This window comes from Hippopotamus amphibius, chromosome 7 (genome assembly GCF_030028045.1).
Source record: "Hippopotamus amphibius kiboko isolate mHipAmp2 chromosome 7, mHipAmp2.hap2, whole genome shotgun sequence".
In the NCBI taxonomy this organism is placed as follows: Eukaryota; Metazoa; Chordata; class Mammalia; order Artiodactyla; family Hippopotamidae; genus Hippopotamus; species Hippopotamus amphibius.
The window spans coordinates 95,002,455-95,024,348 of NC_080192.1; the positions used below are offsets into that span (position 1 = coordinate 95,002,455).

The following is a 21,894-nucleotide window of genomic DNA, read 5'->3' on the forward strand; positions in this document are numbered from 1 at the left end:
CCATTGCTGGTGAGCATGTCCACTAGTACAGCCCTAAAAGGGTAATTTAGCAATCTTTATCAAAATAAATGCATATACCTTCCAACCCAGCAACCCTACTTGTTAGAGCTGACCCTACAGGGAGATCTATTTCATGCATATAAAGTGACATATGTACATGATTATAAATTGCAAAAGATTAGAAATGACTTAAATGCTCATTAATTGAGAACTGGTTAACTAAGTTAGGGGTCAGCAAACTGTCATTAAACTGGTCCCCTGCCTGCTTTTGTAGGGCCTGCAGCTATGAATCATTTTTACATTTTTTAATGGTTGAAAAAAATCAAAAGAAGAATTCTGTTTTGTAACACGTGAACATCATATAAAATTCTAATATCAGCATCTATAAGTAAAGGTATATGGAACATAGCCTGGCCCCTTTGTCTACACACCATCCGGGGCTTCCTTTATACTAGAGCAGAGAGGGCAGTGGTTTCTCAGAGACCAAATGGGCCACAAAACCTCAAATTTTGACTGTCTGGTCCTCTACAAAAAAATTTGCCAGATTAGAGTATATCCAAGCAATTGAATACCACAGAGCTGTGAAAAACAATGAGAAAGCTCTTTATGAATCGCTATGGAAAGGTTTCTAGGATATTATTACTAAAAATTTTAAAACACAGATGTAGAAAGTGTGAATTACATGTTATCCTTTGAGTAAAAAAGAGAGGAATATGCATAAAAAATATCTGGAAGGAAATCCAAGAAATTAGTAAATAGTGGTGATTAGGGGAGTAGGATATTATATGTGTGTGTGTTAGTGTTATCAACTCAAAAAAGTAAATTAAAAATTATTTTTAAATATGCACTGTGCCAGATGAGAACATGGATTTAGGCCACTGCAAGCACCTGGGCCTCGCTGGAACAGAGCTTGTGAGTGGGGCTGGGCTTGAGGAGAAGGTTGGAGAAGTCTGTGGGGCCTGATGGGAAAGGGCTTGTAGGTTGGGCCGAGGAGTTTGCATTTTCACAAGTGCAAAGACAAGGAAAAACAGGATCAGTTTGTGCTCTAAGAAACAATATTCTAGAAAGCAGAAAAGGATGGTTGGACAAGGCTTGGGCCTGGAGGGAGAGAAGGGGGTGGACTGGAGGTGGGGGGTCAGTGGCTGCTACTGGGGGAGGACCTGGGAGGCTGAGGACCAGGGGTGGAAAGGAGGCTTGCTTTTACTATAAATGTTTTGTCAGATTTATGCATGTGCCTTCCTCTCCATGTGCATTTATTTCCTATAGATATCGTTTTGTTAATTTTTAAAAGAAAAGCCCTTCGGACCAGGTGTGATAAGGCCTAAACTGTGTCAGTGATGTTGGGGGCTGGGTGGGGGAGGGAGGAGCAGGGAGGAAGGGGAAAGTCAGGAGCAGAGTTGCCAGGACTCTGGAAGTGGGGGTGATAGGCCTGGAACTGCACCCACACCTTCGAGGACCTGAGGAACAGAACCTTGTAGGGAAGAGAGCTGCAGGGTGGAAAGCTCACCTGCCCCGGGTGACTTGCCTCTGACTTCCTGGGCCACAACACAGGCATCCCGTATGTATAAAATATCACCCATGCACTCTGGGCCTGATTCCACTTTGATCCCTGCAGGATATTTGCAGTCTGGACATGACCTGGGGGCAAGACCCAGCTTATGCAGATGATAAGATCCAGCCTAGGCCACCAGGAATCCCAACTGATTCCTTCCTCCCATCTCCTTCCAGCCCCACCAACCCCTTCCCTCCTCATTGCTCCAAAGGGAAGCTCTACCCAACCAAGCTAGGACGTTCTCGAGGACTTCTCTGAGTCATTAGTTTTCTTTTTATCTGTACATGCTATACTTGCCCCAGTGACAGTGTACCACAAGCTCTTTGGAGGCAAGAACTTTAAGGTCTCTGTGACCTCACAGAGGCACACCATTTCTTTCCCGTATGGTAGGTACCCACAAATGTGCTGAATGGCTGGTTGATGGGGACTCCCCAGTTGTCTTCTTAACAGCACTGCCAACACACCTGCCCACCCAACACATCTGCCCTCCAACTCTGCAGAGCCCAGCCTCCACCGAAGGAAACTCTTGCTTGGCCAAGAAGCCAAGGGTCTGCCCAGTGTTCACTCCCCTTCGTTGGTTCTCCACATTCAGCACTCCTTTGCCCAGGTAGTATCAGCCAAACAGAAACCCAGTAGCCAAAAGCTGTCTTTAAGCATGTTGTCTGTTTGGCCTCTTGCACATGGAAAGGAACATAACAGAAAAATGATAAAAAGCAGCAAGGATCATCACTGTTTCAAAGAGACAACAGCAGTGCCAGCAGCTCCAGTGAGACCCTAGGGTGTCAATCACTTTATCTGCAAGCAGAAAATGAAACTCACCTGCCTCTGTAGGTATACAGAGTGCTCATAATGCTTAGACAATTGGAAATTGCTTTGTAACTGCCTCTTTTATTGTTCATAAGAGCTTTGTGACCCCAGCAATCAGGAACCCAATATGCTCTTGATACATGTGAGGGTCAGTGCCATGAAATTAAGCGGGTCCTTAATGGCAACCTCAGCTCAGATCCCTGGACAGAAAATAAACCCACAACTCAGCTCCTGGGGGCACAGAGGATGGATGGTCTCACCCTGAGAGGGACGTGTTCTGGAATGTAATGGCCTGGGGTCAGGATTGGAAGTCCCTTAGCTCCCCTCCCAGAGGGAAGAGCAGATGCTGGGTAGCTCACAAAGGAGCCTCATGGATGGGCCTCTTTCCCCGCCCCTCCCGCCCCCCCCCCCCCCCCCAAGTGAGAAAGTTCTTTTCCTTCCTGCCCCTCTGGGCAGAGCAGAAATTGAAAAGACGTACTTGTTCCTAACAAGTTATATATAGCTCAGCAAATACGTAACCTCAGGTCTGGAAACTGCCTTCCACGGCCACACCCTGACAGTTGTCCCAATTAACAGAAAAGTCAGGGGTGATCTTCTGGTGGCCCTCTATGCTTGTGGCATAAACCCCCAGGTCTCTGGAAAGGAGAGGACCTCACTGAAGAAAGTTTTCCGGAAAGGGATGAGGTGTTAGTTGCCTGAATAACATGGGGTCCAGCGCCACCTAGTGTCTGCTGTGGGGCTTGACGTGCGTCCTGCTCCCTTGATAGGGTGTTTTGGGAACCGTCTCTAACCACCAGAGGGACTGAACTGAGGAATCAGTACCAGAGCACAGGGCAGTCCTCAAGCCCACGATGAGGGTCGATGATTTTGGTGGGAGAAGATGAGAAGTTACAATTCTAATGCGTCATAGATGGGGGTGTGGGGTGAAGGAATGGGGGTGTCTTTCTCTTGGAAGGAAGCTGAAGTGACTCACAAGTAATATTTAGAGTCTTATTCCCAGAAGGTTGGCTTGGGTTTGTCTGCTTGAATATTTTTGTTCACACTAAGGAAAAAAAATACTGGTGCTATTTTATGACTTTTATGCTTTTCAAACTCGTTTCTCAGTGTTCCTCCAGAAGCAGCATATGGGCTATTTACAAAAGTCCTTGCAAGCTGTCTCATCACTGAACCCACTCCTGCTCCTTGCTAATGTCTTTGTAGGACAAGCAGTCTCCTTTTATTATCCTCCCACTTCCTGGCTGCCTCAAACCCTCTACTAATCAAAGCCAGCATTTGCGCTTGGCTTTACATTGTTCACTTAAACCTCAGAACAGCCAGAGAGTGGATATTAGTATTCTTATTCTATACCTAAGAAAGCTGACCCTTGGGAAGGTTAAGTGACTTACCCAGGATCTGTCAGCTAATAAGCAGAAGTGGGATTTGAACCCAGTTATTTAGCTTCAAAACTTTTGTTCATTTCACCAGAGTATTCCATCTGCACCCTGAGGAGGTAGCCAGCTAGTGCAGAGGAAGCTATAGTATCCAGGAGGTTCTGGAGGAGACAAACACCCCTCCAGCTCAGAGGACACATCCTACTTTGGACCAGTCCCTGTGACCCCAAAGCTTGGCTGGACTCTTGGTGTAGACACCCTCCTTCCTCACAGCATCAGTCCTGCTGCCCCCCAACCCCAACCCCAGTGCTTCCGCAGACGACAGGCCTCCACACTTGGAGCCAGCCCACAGGGATAACGAGAGCAAAGAGCAGGGATCTGGCAGACGTGCAGAATGCCAGGAGAACTGTGGGTCTGTCTGACTCCCTGGGCCTTGGCGTCATCCAGTGGAAAACTGGGAAGGTTCCCCGCTGACTCCTCCCTTCCCCTCCTCCCAACCCCCTTCACTGTTCTCCACCGAACGGACACACCTCCAGAGGAAGGTTAAGTAAGGCCACTCTCTGGAGTCCTCTGAAACAAAATCGTTCCTTAAATATACAGATTCAGAAATAAAGTTTAAATGAGTAACACAGACACCAACCTCCCCAAATGGGGTAAATGTTCAGGCTGCCGGCAGCCCCTGAGAGGTGGTTTGGGGTATTGGAAGGAGCACAGGATTAAGTGACCTGGACTTAAATCCTCAGTCTGTCACCCCCAGCTAAGTGACTTTGGGTGAGTTGCTTAACCTCTTTGAGCCTGTTTCCTCACTTGTAGAATGAGGGCAATTTTTAAATTACCTACAAGGTGACAGAGGAACAAGTGCTTTGTAAAGGCCTGCAGGGTGGGAGGTAGCGTATGAAGGAATGAACAGTGGGCATTAGCAAGATTTAGTTAAGAGATTTTTATTCACTTTGCCCTTTCCTTACTCCCCCCACCCCTTGCCTCCAAAAAAAAGAGACTGTCTTTTACAAAGTGGATCTTAGCACCCGCGTGCGCGCGCACACACACACACAGAGTCTCACAGTCCCTGAGGGCTCATCACTTTTTTTTAGAGCTAAATGATCTTGGAAAACAGCTTTTCCAATAAAGACCCACTGGCCAGGGACTGCTGGATGCACTTTCTTTAGAGGAGGCAAGAAAAGCAGAAGCAGGAAAATCTATGGCAGCATATCCATTATTTGCAAGAGGAAGGCCCAGAAAGGCTATTTTCTCTGTTGCCGGCTAATAAAGATGGACGTTTGTGGCAGGCATGGGAGCAGACGCGTCCACAGCAGCACAGCAGTCCAGCAGAGCTGATGCATTCAAGGGGAGAGGCATAAAACCTGATGAGGGGCTGTTAGAGAGCTGGCAGTGGAGTGTGGCACCCTCTCTCCTCGTGGTGAAGCCAGCTTGAAAACCTCTAGATTTCTTCACATGCTCCGTCTCTAATTTAAGGCGTCTCCACCCAGTTTGGAAAACTCTGTGCCTCTCCACAGTGGAAGGAAAGAGCTTCATAAGAGGGACTCAGAAAGAACAAAGACCTCATTAGAATCCATCATGTATTCTGACTACGCATTCCCAAGAATCTCTATTGATGATATCAGGTACAAATGAAGTGGTAATTAAGGATATAATGCAAATGATCTTCAGCTTAGTAACTCTCCTTGTAATTGAAATTTACTAAATTAAGCCTGACATTTTTTTAAAACGGAGTCTTTAAAAAAAATTCCCCCAATTATAATTCCCGCCACCCACCCCTCTGTAATGTAATTAGTTTAAAATAAGATCCACTGTGCAGGGGGACGGTGCGCTGCCTACGGATATGTTAAAGTCGGCACTTGCTCTCTGAAATGCTGGTCTCCAATAAACAATCCCCAGGAAGCAAATGAGGCAGTCTCGTGTCAGGCCTTTGCTGTATTATTACAGACAGGACAAGGAAATTGGACACCGGGCTGGCAGCATTGGTGATGCAGGACTCAGGTTTCTCGGCTTCTCTCTCCTGGTCCTTTCTTCTGATCGGGAATGAACTGAGGACCACTCAGAGGAAGGAGTGAACTATTATTGCTCTGTTGTGGTAGGAGAGGAATTGGAATCTTTCCAAGGTCCTGACAAGGGTGCTGACTCGGGAGACAGAGGGTTTAGGGAAGATCAGAAACCCGTCTCTGTTTTCTTAGAGGCCAGAGAACCCAAGCTCAAGCTGGAATAACCCCGGGACACCTCCAAATCCTGTCCTCTGCCACCTGGTACAATCACCACTCACCTTAGCTGGTTTCTCCCCAGCGGAGGGCCACACCCACCAAGCTCAGCCTTTCAGGTGGGAAGCAGGAGCCTCGTGGCCTGAGACTGGGACCCCAGAGGTGCTCCAACCTCCCCATCCCCAGTTTGGCCCTTGGCCAAACAGTAAAGAGGGCTGAAAGTTGTCCTGAGGACGTCTGACCTTCCAGAAGAGCACATTATAGGTTTCATTGAACTCGGATGAAAAGACCTGTTTGCCTTTGAAATCAAGCTGCAGTTTCCTCAAGCAAGCTGCAGAATTGATATTTGATAACAGGAGCGAGCCTCCCACAGCTGCCTCCTTCCTTCTCTTCCCCTCCCCTTGCCGCCCCACCCGCTGGGCACACAGCTTCCTGAAACTCTTAGGTAAACACAGATACACCTGGAGCTATTCGGCCCTCACCTTCCAAAGTCCAAGGCTGCATGCCCGTCTGAGAACTCAGTAGAATGCAGCTCTCTGGCAGGAAGCACAGACTGAAGGAAAATGCTTCCTCCACTGACCCCACCCCTTTATTTAAAAAAAAATTTTTAATGAGATATAATTGATATATAATAGTGTATTCGTTTTAAGTGTGCAACACAGTGATTCGATATATGTACATATGGTGAAATGATGACCACAAGTCTAGGTAACTTCCTTCACCTCACATGGTTACAGTTTTTTTCTTGTGATGAGAACTTTTAAGATGTATTCTCTTAGCAACTTTCAAATATACAACACAGCATTACTAACTATGGTCACCGCATTGTACATGACATCCCCAGGACTTATTTATTTTATATCTGGAAGTTTGTTCCTTTGACCCCACCCCCACCCCTTTCCATTGTGTGTGTGTGTGTGTGTGTGCCTGCATGCATGCCCCTGTTTTCACTCCATCAGTTCTCATCACTCGTGTTTGAAACTTTAGTAGATGTTTACTGAACAACTTCTGTTGTCAGAGACAAGCACCAGAGTTGTTTCTGGAGAGCATAATAAATGCTTGTTCCATTAGTAAATCAGATTTTTTAAAAAGACAGACAATAGCAATCTTGTCCCCAGATAAGCTCATACTTAAAACACTGGCCTGAGCTAACGTGGGCGTGTTTTCTGTTGGGTCCCAGTGCCCAGTGTGGGGCCTGGCACATGGTAGGTGCACAATAAATGTTGGCTGAAGGAATGAGTGAGTATATGAGTCACGTTTGAAAACTTTTAGTAGCTTCTCAATGGTACAGGGAAAATGCCCTCATTCTAGAATCAGGTCTTTAGGATCCTGCAATCAGATGTCAGCCCCCCTTGCCTGCCTGGCCCTGTCAGACAGTCTCTGCATTCTGCCTGCACTAGGCCAGACATTAGAATCACCTGGAGAGCTTGTTAAAACACACCCAGCAGGGTTGCACCCCTAGAGTTTCTGAATCAGTAGATCTGGGGTGGGGTGGAGGATTCGCCTTAATAACAAGTTCCTGGATGCTGCCAATGCTGCTGGTCAGGAACCACACTTTGCCCACACCTCTCCATTGCCACCAAGGGCACCCCTCCCCCTGCATCCCTTCAGCTGGTCAAGCTCAAATGCTGTGGTGTCATTCGTTTTATTAACCTCGTCCACAAAATTGAAGAGGCAAGCAGAAACTGCTCCATGACCCTCCCACGCCTCCTAAGCTACAGCCCCCTGTGCCCACAAGGACATTTCTTATTTTATCTGTTCAGCTGCATCTCCCTGACCTTGCAGGTCTATAGCTCCTGTTTCCCTTGACCCACAGCTGCCCAATCTTCCCCTTCACTCTCCACGTTTCAGAATTCCACTCACCCTCTGATGCCAGTGGAAACCCTACTCTCCCGGCCTTCCCAACCTCTCAGTAGAGAGCGCCTTTGGACTTGGAACCGTATCTTCCATGATACTCTGACTTCCCCCAGTGCCTCAATTTTCTCACCTCCCTCACTCCATCTCAAGCCTTTTCAACTCGTCCCTTAAGGGCTTTGTCCAGCGTGGCCTTATCACCAGAGTGAATAAAGACATGCTCCTTGCCTGCTCAGATTTCTCCCACTCACTGAGACCTTGATAGGGAACTTAATAAAGTCCCTGATGCTGCATTCACCCCAGGGATCCAAAGGTGACTAAAACAGAAAGTGCCCTGGGATTCATGTCTCTTTTCCAGTTTAAATTCCACTGCTCATCATGCCCACTTTGCTTGCCTTCCAGCCCCTGGCCTGGGCCTACAGAGACCACTGGATGTCCTTCCTCACCTCAGCAGGTGAGGGGTCCCCATCACGAAGACACAGTTCCACGTACTCAGCTTTCTTGCCATCTGTGAGACTCGGAAGGGAAGGGTGATGTTCGGTGGTGAGTCACATGATATAACTCATCCAGAACAGGCGAGAGGCAGATGAAAGGAGACGTTCTGCAGCCTGTTGAAACATCAGTGACTAAGACCCAGGGAATGTACCGAGAACCTTCTCACTTCTCACTTGTGGGCAGCTGAAAGGTCACTGCCTCACCCCATCCTCCTGCTGTGTAGGCTTACAGCTGATGCCCTCCAGCCTCGTGATCCTAACAGTATGTTATAGAAACCCAACTTGGGCTACTTAAGCAAAAGGGGAATTTTTGCTCACCTTTGTGTCTTAGCTCAGGGAAGCTCAAGGAATTGAATAAGGAGCTACTGTATAGGAACCCAGATTTAGGGACCAAAGCTGGTCCCAAGTATGCCAGGAACCTCTCTCTGTCCACCCAGCTTTCATTTCTGCACATTTTTGCATGTTGGCTTAATTTTCCTGCCACAGGTGGGAGAAAAGGGTACCACAATCAGTCCAGTCTAGGTTCCATGCCTACCAAGGCCATGTGAAATGGGAGGGGGACTGTTCCCCAAAGGAGAGATGGGTGCCAGGCAGACCAACCCCAGACATCTACTACTAATAGTCATGTCTTATGCCAGGCACTGTGTTTTACATACATGATCTCATTTGATTCCCAAGCTGATTCTATGAGGGAGGTCCTATATAAGACATTTGCCTTTCATCCAAACGAAAAGGCACAACACAAATTGTAGCTAGGTCACAAGAAGAAAATGGTCACCCCCATTTTACAGATGATAAAATTGAGATTCATGAGGTGAAGACATTTGTTTGAGGTCACACTGTTAGGAGTGGTGGAATTGAACTAAAGCCAAGTGCTCAGTTCAGGATTCAACACTGTCTTCCCAAGCAAATCTTTGTGAAGAAAACAGAAAAAATGTGGATGTACATCTGAGTCATCTGGAGAAGCTTTAAAACTCTGGATTCCCTGCCCTCCTGAGACCTACTAAATAAGAATCGATATGTACAGGAACTCAGGAAACTCCCTCAGGGGAGCTGATGCAATTGGTCTGGCAGGGTGGACTGGCATCTGGAAGCCAGTCACAGGAGCTGTAAGAGGGTTTGGAGGCACATGCCAGCCCCAGGCAAGCCTCTGGCTGCTTCGGCCAGGGCAACTGCAATAGCCCACCAGCTGGGGTTACACCCGTCAACAGTGCTGCCACTACTGCCCTGCCCCTTCCACCCTCCAGCTGCGACCAGCGTGAGCATGCCTCCACCCGCCTCTGACCCACAAGTGTGCAAATCCTGCTTAAACCCTCCTGAGTTTTCCCAGACCCCTAGCCTGACTGGCAAATGCTGCCTGATTTCACTGCATTATCCACTACTCTCTGTTCCCCACAAGCCTTCCTAGAACTGCAGAGATCCCCTCCTACCACAGGGCTTTTGCACATGCTATCCCTGCCATCTGCAACGCCCAGCGTTCTCCATCCCACTGCCCCACCCCTTCCTCTAACTAGCGCCGCCTCCTTCTGATTGCAGCATTATTTCATCAGGGAAGTCTTCCTTAACCGCCATCTAGGGCAGAGGCCTCTGTTACGTGTTCTCTTAGAAGTGAGTTCCTTTCCTCAGCAGTTCTCATCACAGATTACGATTGTGCATGAAGAGTATGGCTATTTTATTTAGGTCTGTCTCCCTTCACCACCAGCCGTGGAGAGGAGAGATCTTGGAGACATCTGGCTCCTGTCTGCCCTGCTCATCAGCGTCTTCTCAGTGCTGGGCACTTAGTGACCACGGGCGGAACTGCGTTACATGATTTGCATAATAGCACAGGCCAGGAGCCTGCTGCCTCCACCTCGCCATCCCCAGGAGGCAGGACATTTGAAAGAGGCCCGTGTGAAGCCATTTTGACATTAGTGCTCCATCAAAGTGCAAAGTCACAAGGTTTTATTGCCAAGTCACATGCACAGCAGACACTCCCAGCTTTGTGCTGCTCCTCACCCTGGCCCTGACCCTGAGGGACTCCCGCAGTCTTCTTGATCTCTGTTTGGTTTGAATGTTTATAAGGTGAATTATTTTTATAATCAGAAAAGGCCGTAAAGAGGATTTTTAAAGTCTGCCAGAACTGGGCAAGACTCTAGGGTTGCATTAGTTTTGTCTCTAAAAATCATAATTTGGGAGGAATCATAATATGTAGTTCTGTATGTTAATGTATGTCTTTCATTGAAAGTATTTAAAGAAGCCCTAGAAATTTAATTGACGTTTCTCTGGGCATCCTGAAGTAAGAAAAAGAGAAAATGTTATGGTTCAAAGGTCCTCATTGCCCCCCCCACAGCAGTGTGTTGTTAACTTTAAGGGATGGAGCAGAGAATTTGAGAGGCCGACCGTAAAGATACGAACTCTCAGAGAAGGGGCAGTTGCTGTCTATCTGACTGATGGCACCTCCTGAGGCGAGCAAATGGAGCAAACACAGGAGCCTGGTTCTCTGTGCCAGGTGGTGCCAGCCCTTCCCCCCATAAGCACCCCATTCTTGGCCCCCACTTTCCTTCACTGCATCCTTCCCTGGCCCCTGCCTCAACCCAAACCCTGCCCTGCAAAAAGGAAGGCCAGGGATGGAGTGAGATTATTCATTGTTGCAAAGCATTGGTTACTTTTTAAAGCCTGAAGATTTAGTAGGTGTTTCTGTTTGGCTCTGTTAAAGGGTAAAATGACTGTATTTGAATTTCATTCACCTAAGACGGTTCCTCCCCTCTCCCTGCAATGACCTTAGGTTCCGGCTCACTTCTGGCTTCTTACTGGTAAGAATCTCTTTGATTACTCGGTTAATAGAGAGAAATATCAGACAGCTGTTACAGAATCCATGCTTTTGGTTGGGTCTGGAGGTCATAGCAAAAGGCTGCTTGGACAGAAGCAGAGCAGTTAATAATGGCAAGAAGGTCAGGAGACCCAGCCCCAGCTCGGTCGGGCCATTCTCATCTCCTTTGTTGTCGGTGACTCTTACCAAGTGACTTTCTCCCTTTATCTCTGATGGGCCAGATCCAGTGGTAACCCACCTGTTAACCTGTCATTGCCCATTGGAATGGGAGTGGGCAATGGAAGGAAGAAGTTTTAAGCACAACAGATTTTTGGAGAGTCAGAGGAAACAATACTTCCTGGATTTAATGATTGGGTTGGCTAGGAGACTGGCAGGCAGATAAAAAGAAATGTGGTAGACTGGTGTACCCTCCTGGTTCTTCTCTGCAAAACTGCTGTACAGAAATCTGTAAGAGTTTACGTGATGGGCTGTTACTCTGAATTGTGTATGTCTGCCACTTGATCATGATTCTGTTGGATGGGTGGATGGATGAATGGATCAACAGCAGCTTTCCTCTCAGTATTCATCCACTGAGGCAGACACTATCAGTGCCTTGCCCACTTTATCTCTACACACCAAAGGCTGCTTATTTCACATACCTGCCCATCTGTCTCTGAGAGCCTTTACCTGGCCAGGGGAGCACATTAGGCCTGGGAGCCAGAAGAAGGGAGTTAATGTCCTAGAAGTAGCCCTCCACCCATGGTGGATGGGGACTTGGTGAATAACGAGCCCAGCTTCCTTGCATCTCAATTGCGGTGACCAAGGCATGTCTGCATGGTTGCATGGCAACGCAGTTGCCCTCAGTGGTAACTACTTGATAACATACCCTTTGTAGCCTTTTTTCCTTCCCTGTCTCCCTTCTCCGTTACCCTTCCAGTGTTTCCTATGATCACCTTCCAAATGAATTACTTTTCCTGGAATCCTTGTTTTAGAGCATACTTCTGTGGGAACCCAAACTAAAACCTCCAACTTACTGATTATTCTGACATATGACTGAACAGTCCCCAGGGGTCACCCTTAACCTTCCATCTGCTTCCTAAAACAAGAATAATCTCGTTGGAAGAAAAATGACATTTAACCTTCTTGAAATAGTATCAAACCCTGTCACAGTGCAAAATCACTAGATTTTATTGCCAAGTAATGTGCATGGCCAACCTTCCCCACCTTCAAGCTGTCAGTACCCACCCACCCCCATCCCACCCCCATCAGAGGGACTCCCACAGCCTACCTGATCTTTGTTTGGTTTGAATTTTTATGCAGTGCATTATTTAACCCATACCTAATTGGAATAGTATTAAACTCATTCTTGATTAATTATCTCTGGAAGCTCTGATCTTATTAAGTATTTGACGGAACTTCAGTTTCATTACCAAAGCTGATGGGAATCTGTTATTTAAGGACTGAAAGGAGGATGAACGTCAGACCCGCAAGCCCATTTTCCTGGTCAGCCTTCTTTGACAACGTGGTTTTCCTGTCCCTAAGGCAGTCATGTTTGTTAAAGGAACAATGCTTTTCGCTTTCCTCTGATCATTAAGTTTCTAGATTCTCTACAGCTTCTCAGAAGATCTGTGATAGTTTGGAGCAACACTTGGAAGTGATGGTTCTCTGCCCCAGGTGTGCATTGGAATCACCTGGGGAGCTTTTATTTCTAGGGACTCTTGGGACCTACTCCAGACCCGTCAAATGGCAGAGTCCAGGCAGCAGTAGTTCTCCAGGGGGGTCTTAATATGCAGGGCTGAGAACCACTGATTTAAGGAGGCAGAGCTTCCAGGCAACAAACACCAGCTGCCCCAGGAGCTGCAGCTCTGGGCGAAGCAGAAAGGGCTAGAAGTGTCATAGATGGCAGCCCCAGGTGACGGCACACATCCTAATAATCCAGTCTCTGCATGTGTGGCCCCTCCGTGCTTCACTCCACCCTCCACTCACGATGCACTCCCTGCACTTGAGCCAAGAGGCCTCAGGAAGCCTCGCATCAAGCCGCCCACGCTCTAATGAGAAAACATCCACTGTGCAAGGCAATAACCTTTTGTTCCCATCACAGAGCAGAGAACTCTGCTCCCCAAGGAGATTTCAAATCAGGGATTTTATTTTCTCGTTTGAAAGTTCGTGCAGTTGAGCCCCATGCATTTTCATTTCTCATGCATTTTCATTTCCCTGTCTCCCAATCTGGGTAATTTGTGCTCCTGGCTGAACTTGTGGGTGTTTTCTCAGCCTTGGTGGATGTGGCTGCATTTATCCCTGGGGTGTCATTCTAGAGAAGGAGTTCCTCATATTCCCAGAAACAAAGAAGACCCAAAAAGGGGGAAAAAAAGAAAGAAAGAAAATGGAGCCTACAAGCTGTGACATCAGTCTATGGCTGATCTCTATTAAGCCTGGCCCTTAATGAGCTTAGGGCCTTGAAGGACTTCTTTAAGCTTGATAATGCTCTCTCATAAAACTTTAAGAAACTACAGTGACCATTTGGGACTCCAAGCCAAATGGTAACACAATTTAATTAAGTAGGTCCATGAACTTTCTAAGATGTTTGTAGATTTTGGCGTGTACATGCATTTTTCTCATATGGGTATGTGACCCCACAAAGTTTAAGAATTAGCGATTTCATGCTTCCTCCCTCTTTCCCAAGGGCTGAAATGCAGATGTTTGACTTGAGGGACTAATGCTGAAACTTTTACACATCCTTGGCCTCCTTCCTCAACCCTTTACCATCCAGGGGCTCTGGAATGTCATAGCATGTAGATTCCTGGTCTAGAGAAAGGGGATCTAAGGTCACAGAGCACCCAGAAGCAAAGAGTCAAGGGGACAAAGTGACCTAGCTCTGAGGTCCCACCCGTCCTTCAAGTAAAGATCTGGCATGAGTTCTTAGGTGGCCCAGAGGCTCCCAGCAAACCTTGTACAAGACAAATGTACCTGCAGGCTGAGGTCTGGGTTAGTTAGAATAACCTCCCTGTCTTCTGCAAGTATATGTGATTATTTTCTTTCCATGAATTATTAAAAAGGCTTGAGAATGTGGTCATCTGTCATTGTCAGGCTTTCCCCTGAATCAAAGGGGACACTAATTGAGCGGAGGGAGGGAGAGCTGGAGACCCCACCCTGGCAGACACTTCACTCCCTCACCTTGGCCAAGTCTCCTCATCTCCTCTTCTGTAATGTGGGAGCGATGAATGATGTCTCCCCATTAGGGAGGTAGCACAGGACTCTGTAACTAAGTTCTGTAAAGGGTAGGGGGACTGTGAGTGTGGATGAGGACCTGGCAGGTGGGGGGCACACAGGGAGAGGGAACCAACATCTAGTGACTGCCTACCATGTGCCAGGCCTGTGTTAGATCCTTGACCCATGATATTGCCTGGTGAACAGCTCACTCCAGGGCAGCCTCAAAAGAGAGAGCAGCCACAGCACAAGAGCTGCACTGGACGAAGTCCCCAACCCCAAGGGACTTACCTTGAAAGGGGCAGAGTAAATCTTTGTATTGCTAGTGACAATGGTTGCCAATCATGCCCCAGTGTTTCACTCTTTCTTCTCCAGCAGCACTGTCCAGTGGAACCTTCTGTGATGATGGAAATGTTACATATCCACACTGAGCAATGCCATCTCCATGAGCCACGTGTGGCTGGAGCACTTGAAGTGTGGCTAGGCTGACTCAAGAACTGAATTTGAAATTTTATTTAATCATTTAGATTTGAATAGCCACACGGGGCTAGTGGCTACCAGTGTTGAACAGTGAAGTTCTGGAGTAGCCCCAATTTTTAGCTGGACACATGGTCACCTGAAATAAAGACTGTTTCACAGCCTCTCTTGCAGGCATGTGGTTATGTTTCAGCCAATAGATGTGAGGGGACGTGGTGTAAGCGACTTCCAGGTTATGCCTTAGAGGGAAGCGGCTTCCCCTGGCTTTCTACTCCTTCCTGCTGGGTGGACTGGAATGAGGCTGTGTGCCATCTGGAACCTGCATCCCTGACAATGACTTCAGGTAGCAGTGTCCCAAGTCCAGCTCAGATATCTATATGTGGAGAAGCTAAAATTCCATTTCTTTAAGCCACTTGTCTTGTGGGTCTCTGACATAGAGCCACACCAGTATCCTATGCTAACCAATACACTGTCCTCCTCTCTCTTACAGAGTTTGTGGGGAACACATGTCCTAGTTATAACTTTGGTCATGTGATTGCAAAACTTCTGTCAGATCTTCATGCAGCTTAAGGGCAGAACCCCAAAGTCAGAGGCCTCCGCTTAGCAAAGCGCCTTACTGAGCTGGTAGATCTGCAAAGGTAGACGTGAGTTTAGTGGGGATCAAGGGATGGAGAGCTAGATGCTATGCATGAGAAAGAAATTAGAATCTGGAGACTGGTCCCTACAAAGGGAAGAAAGGCCTGGAGAGGGAAGAAGGAGGGACCTGAGAAACGGCATCAAGCTTGGGCTTAAGGGATGGAATGGCCAGCAGGAAATTTCCCCAGGCTTTCACATCAATGAGGTCTCTTACTATAACCTCTCCATTGCTCCAAATACCATTATACACCACAGCCTCATGTTGTGCTTTGGAGAAAATGAAAAATTTAGGACAGTGTCCAGCCTGAGATGAAACAGTGGGGAGAATGGAGCAGTTCTAGGAGGCAAGACACTCAGTAGCTCAAGAGTACAGTGGAAGCAAGAAATCTGAAAAAAGAGGTGACTAGAAGACAAGTAAGCTCCTTGAGAGTCCCCTGAGACGTGGGGAGTGGCACGTTGGCTTCCACCACATGTGGGATGGGGGTCCTTGCCACTCTGCTTGAATGCTGGAGAAAAGGATCACCCCAGAAGTCAGTATAACCTGTGATATCCAGGCAGCTGACACTGGTTTTGCAGTTCCCTGTGGCACTATATTTCCTTCTGGCCAGCTCCCAAAGACCTGACAGCCAAGCAGAGAAGAGAAACAGATGTTTCCTTCATGCTTGCTCTGCATTGGCCTGGATGAAAGGAGATCTACTCCTCTTAAATCTAGAGCACACAATCATTAGGAAGAGTGAGAAAATCTGTAGTTGGTCAGAAGGCCAAGATGGAATGGTGAGTCTGGTGTTTGAAGACATAGGGAGCAGGAGCTTGGGGATTCTGGGTTTGAGATGGGCCAGAGCCCCATATCTCAACTGGCTTCTGAGACAGAGCATGTAACACTTGCAGAAAAGTGTTTGCAGTTGTTACTGCAATAGTAACACTTGTGTTCAACATCCAAATATACTCTGTTGACACTTGCTCAAGTGATAGAATTTTAGGAGCTGTACCTGGGGCAATAGAAAGGTGACAGGCGTTTCTATGGTAACCCTCCTATCATTAAATTTAGTCAGGTCAAGGCTTAGACTGAAGGTTGGGATCCATTGGGAGAAAAACATTTGAAGGTAATAATCATTGATGTTTATTGCTTTCTATGTGCCACTATTATGCTAAACACGCTATAGTCTAGATAGTCTTCACAAGTCTGTGATGCATTTTAACAGATAAGGAAACTGAGGCTAAAGCAGATTAGTAACTGGTGCAAAGTCATCCAGCAAGTAAGAGGTCTGGCAGGGATCTGAACCCAGGTCAGCTGCCATTGGAGTCCACACACTTGCCACTACCATTTTCTGCCTCTTTGCTCTGTGGGTGTTGTACTTGGGCCTTGGGTGCTCACAACCCTTCAGGACCATTCAGGGCCCTCCCATGAGCACTAGAGCAGAGGACTGTAACCTCAGATGGCAGATATCCTGGGGTGAAACCACATGGCTATTAACCTGCAGCCTAGGTTTTATTTTCGTTAGTTACATACACCCATTTATCAGCTTAGTTACTAGTCACATCATAAAACCCATAAAAACAGAATGTTTCCAAAGCATTTCTTTTATTTGACATTTCAAGTAGTTTGGATTCCAAGAAAACAAGAATTTATTGTAATTTGAACAATAAATGGTCATTTTCAACCTCAACTTTAACTTTACTGAACCTGTACCTCCCTCGTCTTGTTATTCGTTGCCTGCCAAAATGACGACACACATTTTTATTAAATTTTCCATTTAGTGGGAAAATTATATTTCGTTTAAATGTATGTGGATAGTAGTTCTATTGAGAACAAACCTTAATGAAGCTCGTTTTGAAGCATAGCAGAGTATCTGATTGAAGATTGTATACATGGTATATTTCTTATGTCCTTTCTGAGGTTAATAAATACCTAGAGAACAGCTTAACTGTCAGCTTACCTCTTTTATTGCAAACCTATCCAAGTATCTAATGATTCTGGAAGAAGCCAATTTCTTCCATTTTGAGGTAGCATCTCTTACCCTAGAAGTAGAGTTTAAGGTTTATCTGATACTGACTTTGCATGGCCAAAAAATACTTTGGAGATGATGACATTAATTTTTAAAGAAGGAGGTCCAGGATGGTCATCCTGTTATATAAAAATCTGTATTTTAAATTTGTAATGCATTTTCAGTTCTGTGTTTTTATGTATATTGCACCCAGATTACTCCATTGGTAGAAAACAAGGAGAAGGTTTTCAGATTTTATGTGATATTAGCCATTACATCAGATATTGTAAAGGAGAAGATGGACTTGAGCATCTTGTAAAAGTAATGCATTTGGTTTTCATTTCTGTCAGATTTGTAAAGTGATTTGAGGATTTAACCTCATCCTAAAAAGACTCCTAAGTGAGAAGCATGTCAGTTGTATTGAAAAGGGTCTCAAAAGAGTGTCTTCCTGCAGGATTCAGAACTTGCATGGCATTATCAGCTAGTGTCAGTGCCGCTGGTGAAATCTGGTTTCTCAGATAAAACAGGATCCTGAGAAGTGACATTTACAAAGTGTGGGTCTAGCCAGTTTGGAGCAAGAATTTGCACGTTCACACTGCCATCCTCACTGCTGGCACAGACCAAATTGTGAACATTTTTAGCACGAAGAGCTGGCACTTGGCTCTGACCCCCGTGGCTAGAGCCTGTGAAGAAACGGATAAGGGGTTGTACAGTTTGCTGCTAATAACCATATTCTCTTGACACTGTGGATTTTTGCACAAAATTATCCAGAAGGCATACAAAATGCTGCTTACTTCAGTAACACCCCCTGTGAGTGAAAAATACATAGTGATCATTGGAGAGAGTGGAGTTTCCTTTTCTAAAGTTTTTGGAGCAGACTCTTGTTTCTTCCCACCCAGGGAAAAACTGCTACAACACTTAGGGGGAAAAAGTGAAATTTGTTTGTTTTCAGTGTGAGTCATGACAAACCTAGGGATTAGAAACTTAGGAAGAGGAAAACTTATCTGCATGAGGATAGTAGCCAAAGAACTCAGAGCAGTGTTGGATGAAAGATCCTTTTCAGACGTGTGTGTCTGGTGCTGTTGGGATACCCTGCAGCCAGCTACCCACCTTTTGTCGGGCTACACGATGCCTCAGAGACTCACACCAGCCTCCTTTTAGGTGAAGGTGCATCTCCACAAAGTCAGGTACAATATCATCTGGAAGAAGGGATATGTTAATTCAACATTGCTTCAAGATTTTCAAACTCTGAGTCCCTAAGGGAGAGACTGAGGATGGGAAGTTTGGAATGTGGTACTGAGTGGAGAAGGGAAAGGGCATCCAGAAATAGGTTCAGAGTATGAGATGGGCAGTGCCAGGCGTGAAGGGGGCCCTGGGTAGCCCAGGAAGCCTGGGTGCCTATGTTTTGGGAATAGGAGGCGAATAGAAGCAGATCATACCTGGCTGCGTCTCCATTAAGTCCTCATTGACTATGACACAAGTACACAGATACTTTAAAACCAGTTTTTCATAAACTGTCGTTATGCAACACTTGTCTTCACCAGTCACAAAGCCTCAAATCTCACTGCACCACACAGTGGTATGACTCTTTCTGTCATGTCTACGTAGTTCCGGTTTCAGCATCTCTGCCAATCGCAGGCATTCTGGATTGTTCACGTCCAGAGTGCTCTGAGCACAGGGGCAGCGGGGGTGCCTGAAATCCACAGAGGTAGAGACTCATTGCAACCATCAGCCATAACCTGCTTACATGGATGTTCCTACCAGAGCTGCCCTTCATACCTAAATAAGCAGGTAGCCTTTCCTCCTCTGGCCCCACTCCACCACCTCCTGCCCTCTAAGGGAGGTGAGAGGAAAGAGGTCAGGGAGCCCGAATTATCCTCAGCCAGGACAATAAGGCCTGTAATAATCAGGAACTGCTGGGGTTTCCCTAGGTATTTGTTCATGCTCTGCTTTGCAGATGCATCACTCATCAGGCCCTGAGTCACGGGTAATTTACCAGCTCTTTTACCAGCTGCGTTACTTCACAGTGGGTAGACGCTTCCAATTGGCCCATAGCCCTCCAAGGCTGAAAAACAAGCCTATTTCCTACCATGTTTGGCTCTTAGGCTTTAGCAGTTAATATACCTGGGCCCCAAAGGGCATCCTTAAAATAGGGGCGCTCCAGATAGTAGCCCTGACCCATGGACCAATCTGTTTCTTGCCTAAATTTTAAAAGTCCAAGTCTATTTTCCCCTCTTTCTGGGAAGCTGACCTAAACATGTAAGGATGTGCTATAAAAGTCTTTCAAGACTCGACTTGTAGGTTCTAATTATAGTGAAGGCGAGAATAATATTACTTTGTGTTTTCGTTGTGCCTTTCTTCCAAAGTGCTCTGAACACTCTCAGCTGCATGAGGGCAGGTATGACCCATCCATTTGGGCCTACTTAGAGATTCAAATTACACCTTCTTTGGATTCTGGTTCTAAACTCATTTTCCTTCCCAGAGCCTGGGGCACAACGGCGCATCACCCAGGCTAACTTTTCTGGGTGTTTGGCTTGCCCTCCACCCGTGTTATCAGATGGAGGAGCTTTTCACCTGGCCGGGGCCCAGGTTGCTGGACCTGACCCTGGGGGTGGGATTCAGAAGTGTGCAACTCCGCCCCAGTCCCTCTCCACCAGAATCTGGGCGTCTCTCCACCGGAGCCCTCACCTCCCAGACTCCCCAGTGCCAGAGGCTGGGCCTCCTGCCTCTGCCACCAGGGACGGCAGGCTTCTCCTCTGAACGGGCTGGAATCCTGAGCCTGCCCTCGGTGGCCTCTGCACCCTCATTGTCCCAGCTCCAGGGCAGGGATGGGCTTGGGCCTGCGTATGTCCCCGCTCCTCTTTGCCAGTGTGACCGGGGGCAGGCATCACTCAGAAGCTTGGTTTCGTCTTCCAGGATCCCTTAAAACTTACACTGTGAGCTCTTCCCCGGGTCCTGGAAGGAAACCCAGGCAGACTCTCTGACTTTCCTGGTCCCTCTTAGCTGAAAAAAAGAGGCCTGTGGTCATTGAAGTCACACAATAGAGTCTCAATCCAGGAATAAAAATGTCCAGTCCCATGCAATAATAAAAACTCTGAACAAGATTTAAAGTTGAGGCCTCTCTTGGCTTCCAGCTCAGGCCTATCATGGGAGGGAGGGAGGGCGGCTGCGGTTGACTTTCCTTCCCTACCTCTCTTCCCTTAAACTGCTGACTGCAGTTTCTGACCCCTACCTCACACACACACACACACACACACACACACACACACACACACACACACACACACACACACACACAGTGCTGGAGGAAAAGGGAGATCTGGAGAAGAGAGCAGGAAAGTTCTAGGAAGGGCCTTCTGAAGACTTGGCTAGTACTAAAGTTGTCTTCTTCGGAGGTTCCCTCCCCTGCTCCACCTCCCAGCAGCATCCCTGGGAGGCCCAGGGCAACAAGGGTCAATGCATCTAGATCCCAGTGATTGCTTATGCTCCCCTGGTTCCTGGAAATGCAGTGATGCCTCTGCTTCTCCCAGCTGAAGTCCCTTTACCCCACCCCGAGATGACTTGGGGGGGCAGCATCCAAGTCCCCATGCTGGTTGTCTCAGCATACGTGGTCCACTGCCTGCATTCTTTGCCCCACACCCACTTGCCCTGTCCTCTCTGCTCACTTTGCCATCAAGGCCACTAGCCAGTCCATGTAGGTGTTCCAGCCTTGTCCAATCCACCGTGTCCCCTAAACTGAAGGTGACACACATTAAATTCTCTGTAAGCCCCTCTATTGTGAGGGGAAGGGATGCATCTCTTCCCCTTGTGTGCAAGGATGATGGAGGCCCTCAGCATACCATCTTTTTTTTTTTTTTTTCTAAAATTCTCACTGAAAATCTTGCCTCTTAACTCCCATTCTCAACTCTTCTTTTAAGTTGGATGTTGAGAGGGCATTAAGAATAATCTGGTTTTTTTCCTACGCCTTTGTACCTAATTTTTGTTGTTGTATTTTTTGATATATTTTAACAGTGTAAACCACCTCCAATCCTTTTCTTGAAGTCATCAGGACATAAATCCTAAATAAATATGAGCAAAACTTATATTTGTTCATTCCTTCAAAAATATTTATTGATCACCTTCTATGTGCCTAGCATTTTGCAAGTCTCTCCCCAGAGGTAGAGAGGAGGTGGCACCACTAGCTGCCCTCCCTCCTTTAGGGACTTCAGCCAAACTGTAGAGAGAGAAACAACGGTGAGCAAGCAGATCTTCCCTCCCCTCACAGAGCTCACAGGTACCACGTTCACACGCAGGGGGACGGGCACTAGAAAATCAGGGTCCGGGGCAAGAACCTGAGGAGGGAAGTCAGGAGACGATGGAATTATGGATGGAGTTATGGAAAACCAAGGGTAGTGGATTTCCAAAGAAAGGATAATCCCTGTTGCAAAGAGATCAAGGAAGACAAGAGATATACCCATTTAGCAACAAGAAGGTCATTAACTATTCTGCCCAGAGCAGTTTCACTAAATATT

The 21,894-nt window shown here is 46.9% G+C and overlaps 1 protein-coding gene across 1 annotated transcript in view; it reads left to right on the top strand.

Annotated features, from left to right (window-relative positions):
* LOC130856475 (basic salivary proline-rich protein 3-like) overlaps positions 1-21,894 on the top strand; it is a 123,074-nt gene that overhangs the window by 84,739 nt on the left and 16,441 nt on the right. Inside the window, exon 5 of the mRNA XM_057740837.1 lies at positions 8,199-8,250. Within this exon, the coding sequence (XP_057596820.1) occupies positions 8,199-8,250 (52 nt within the window). The remainder of the gene's footprint in view (positions 1-8,198; positions 8,251-21,894) is intronic.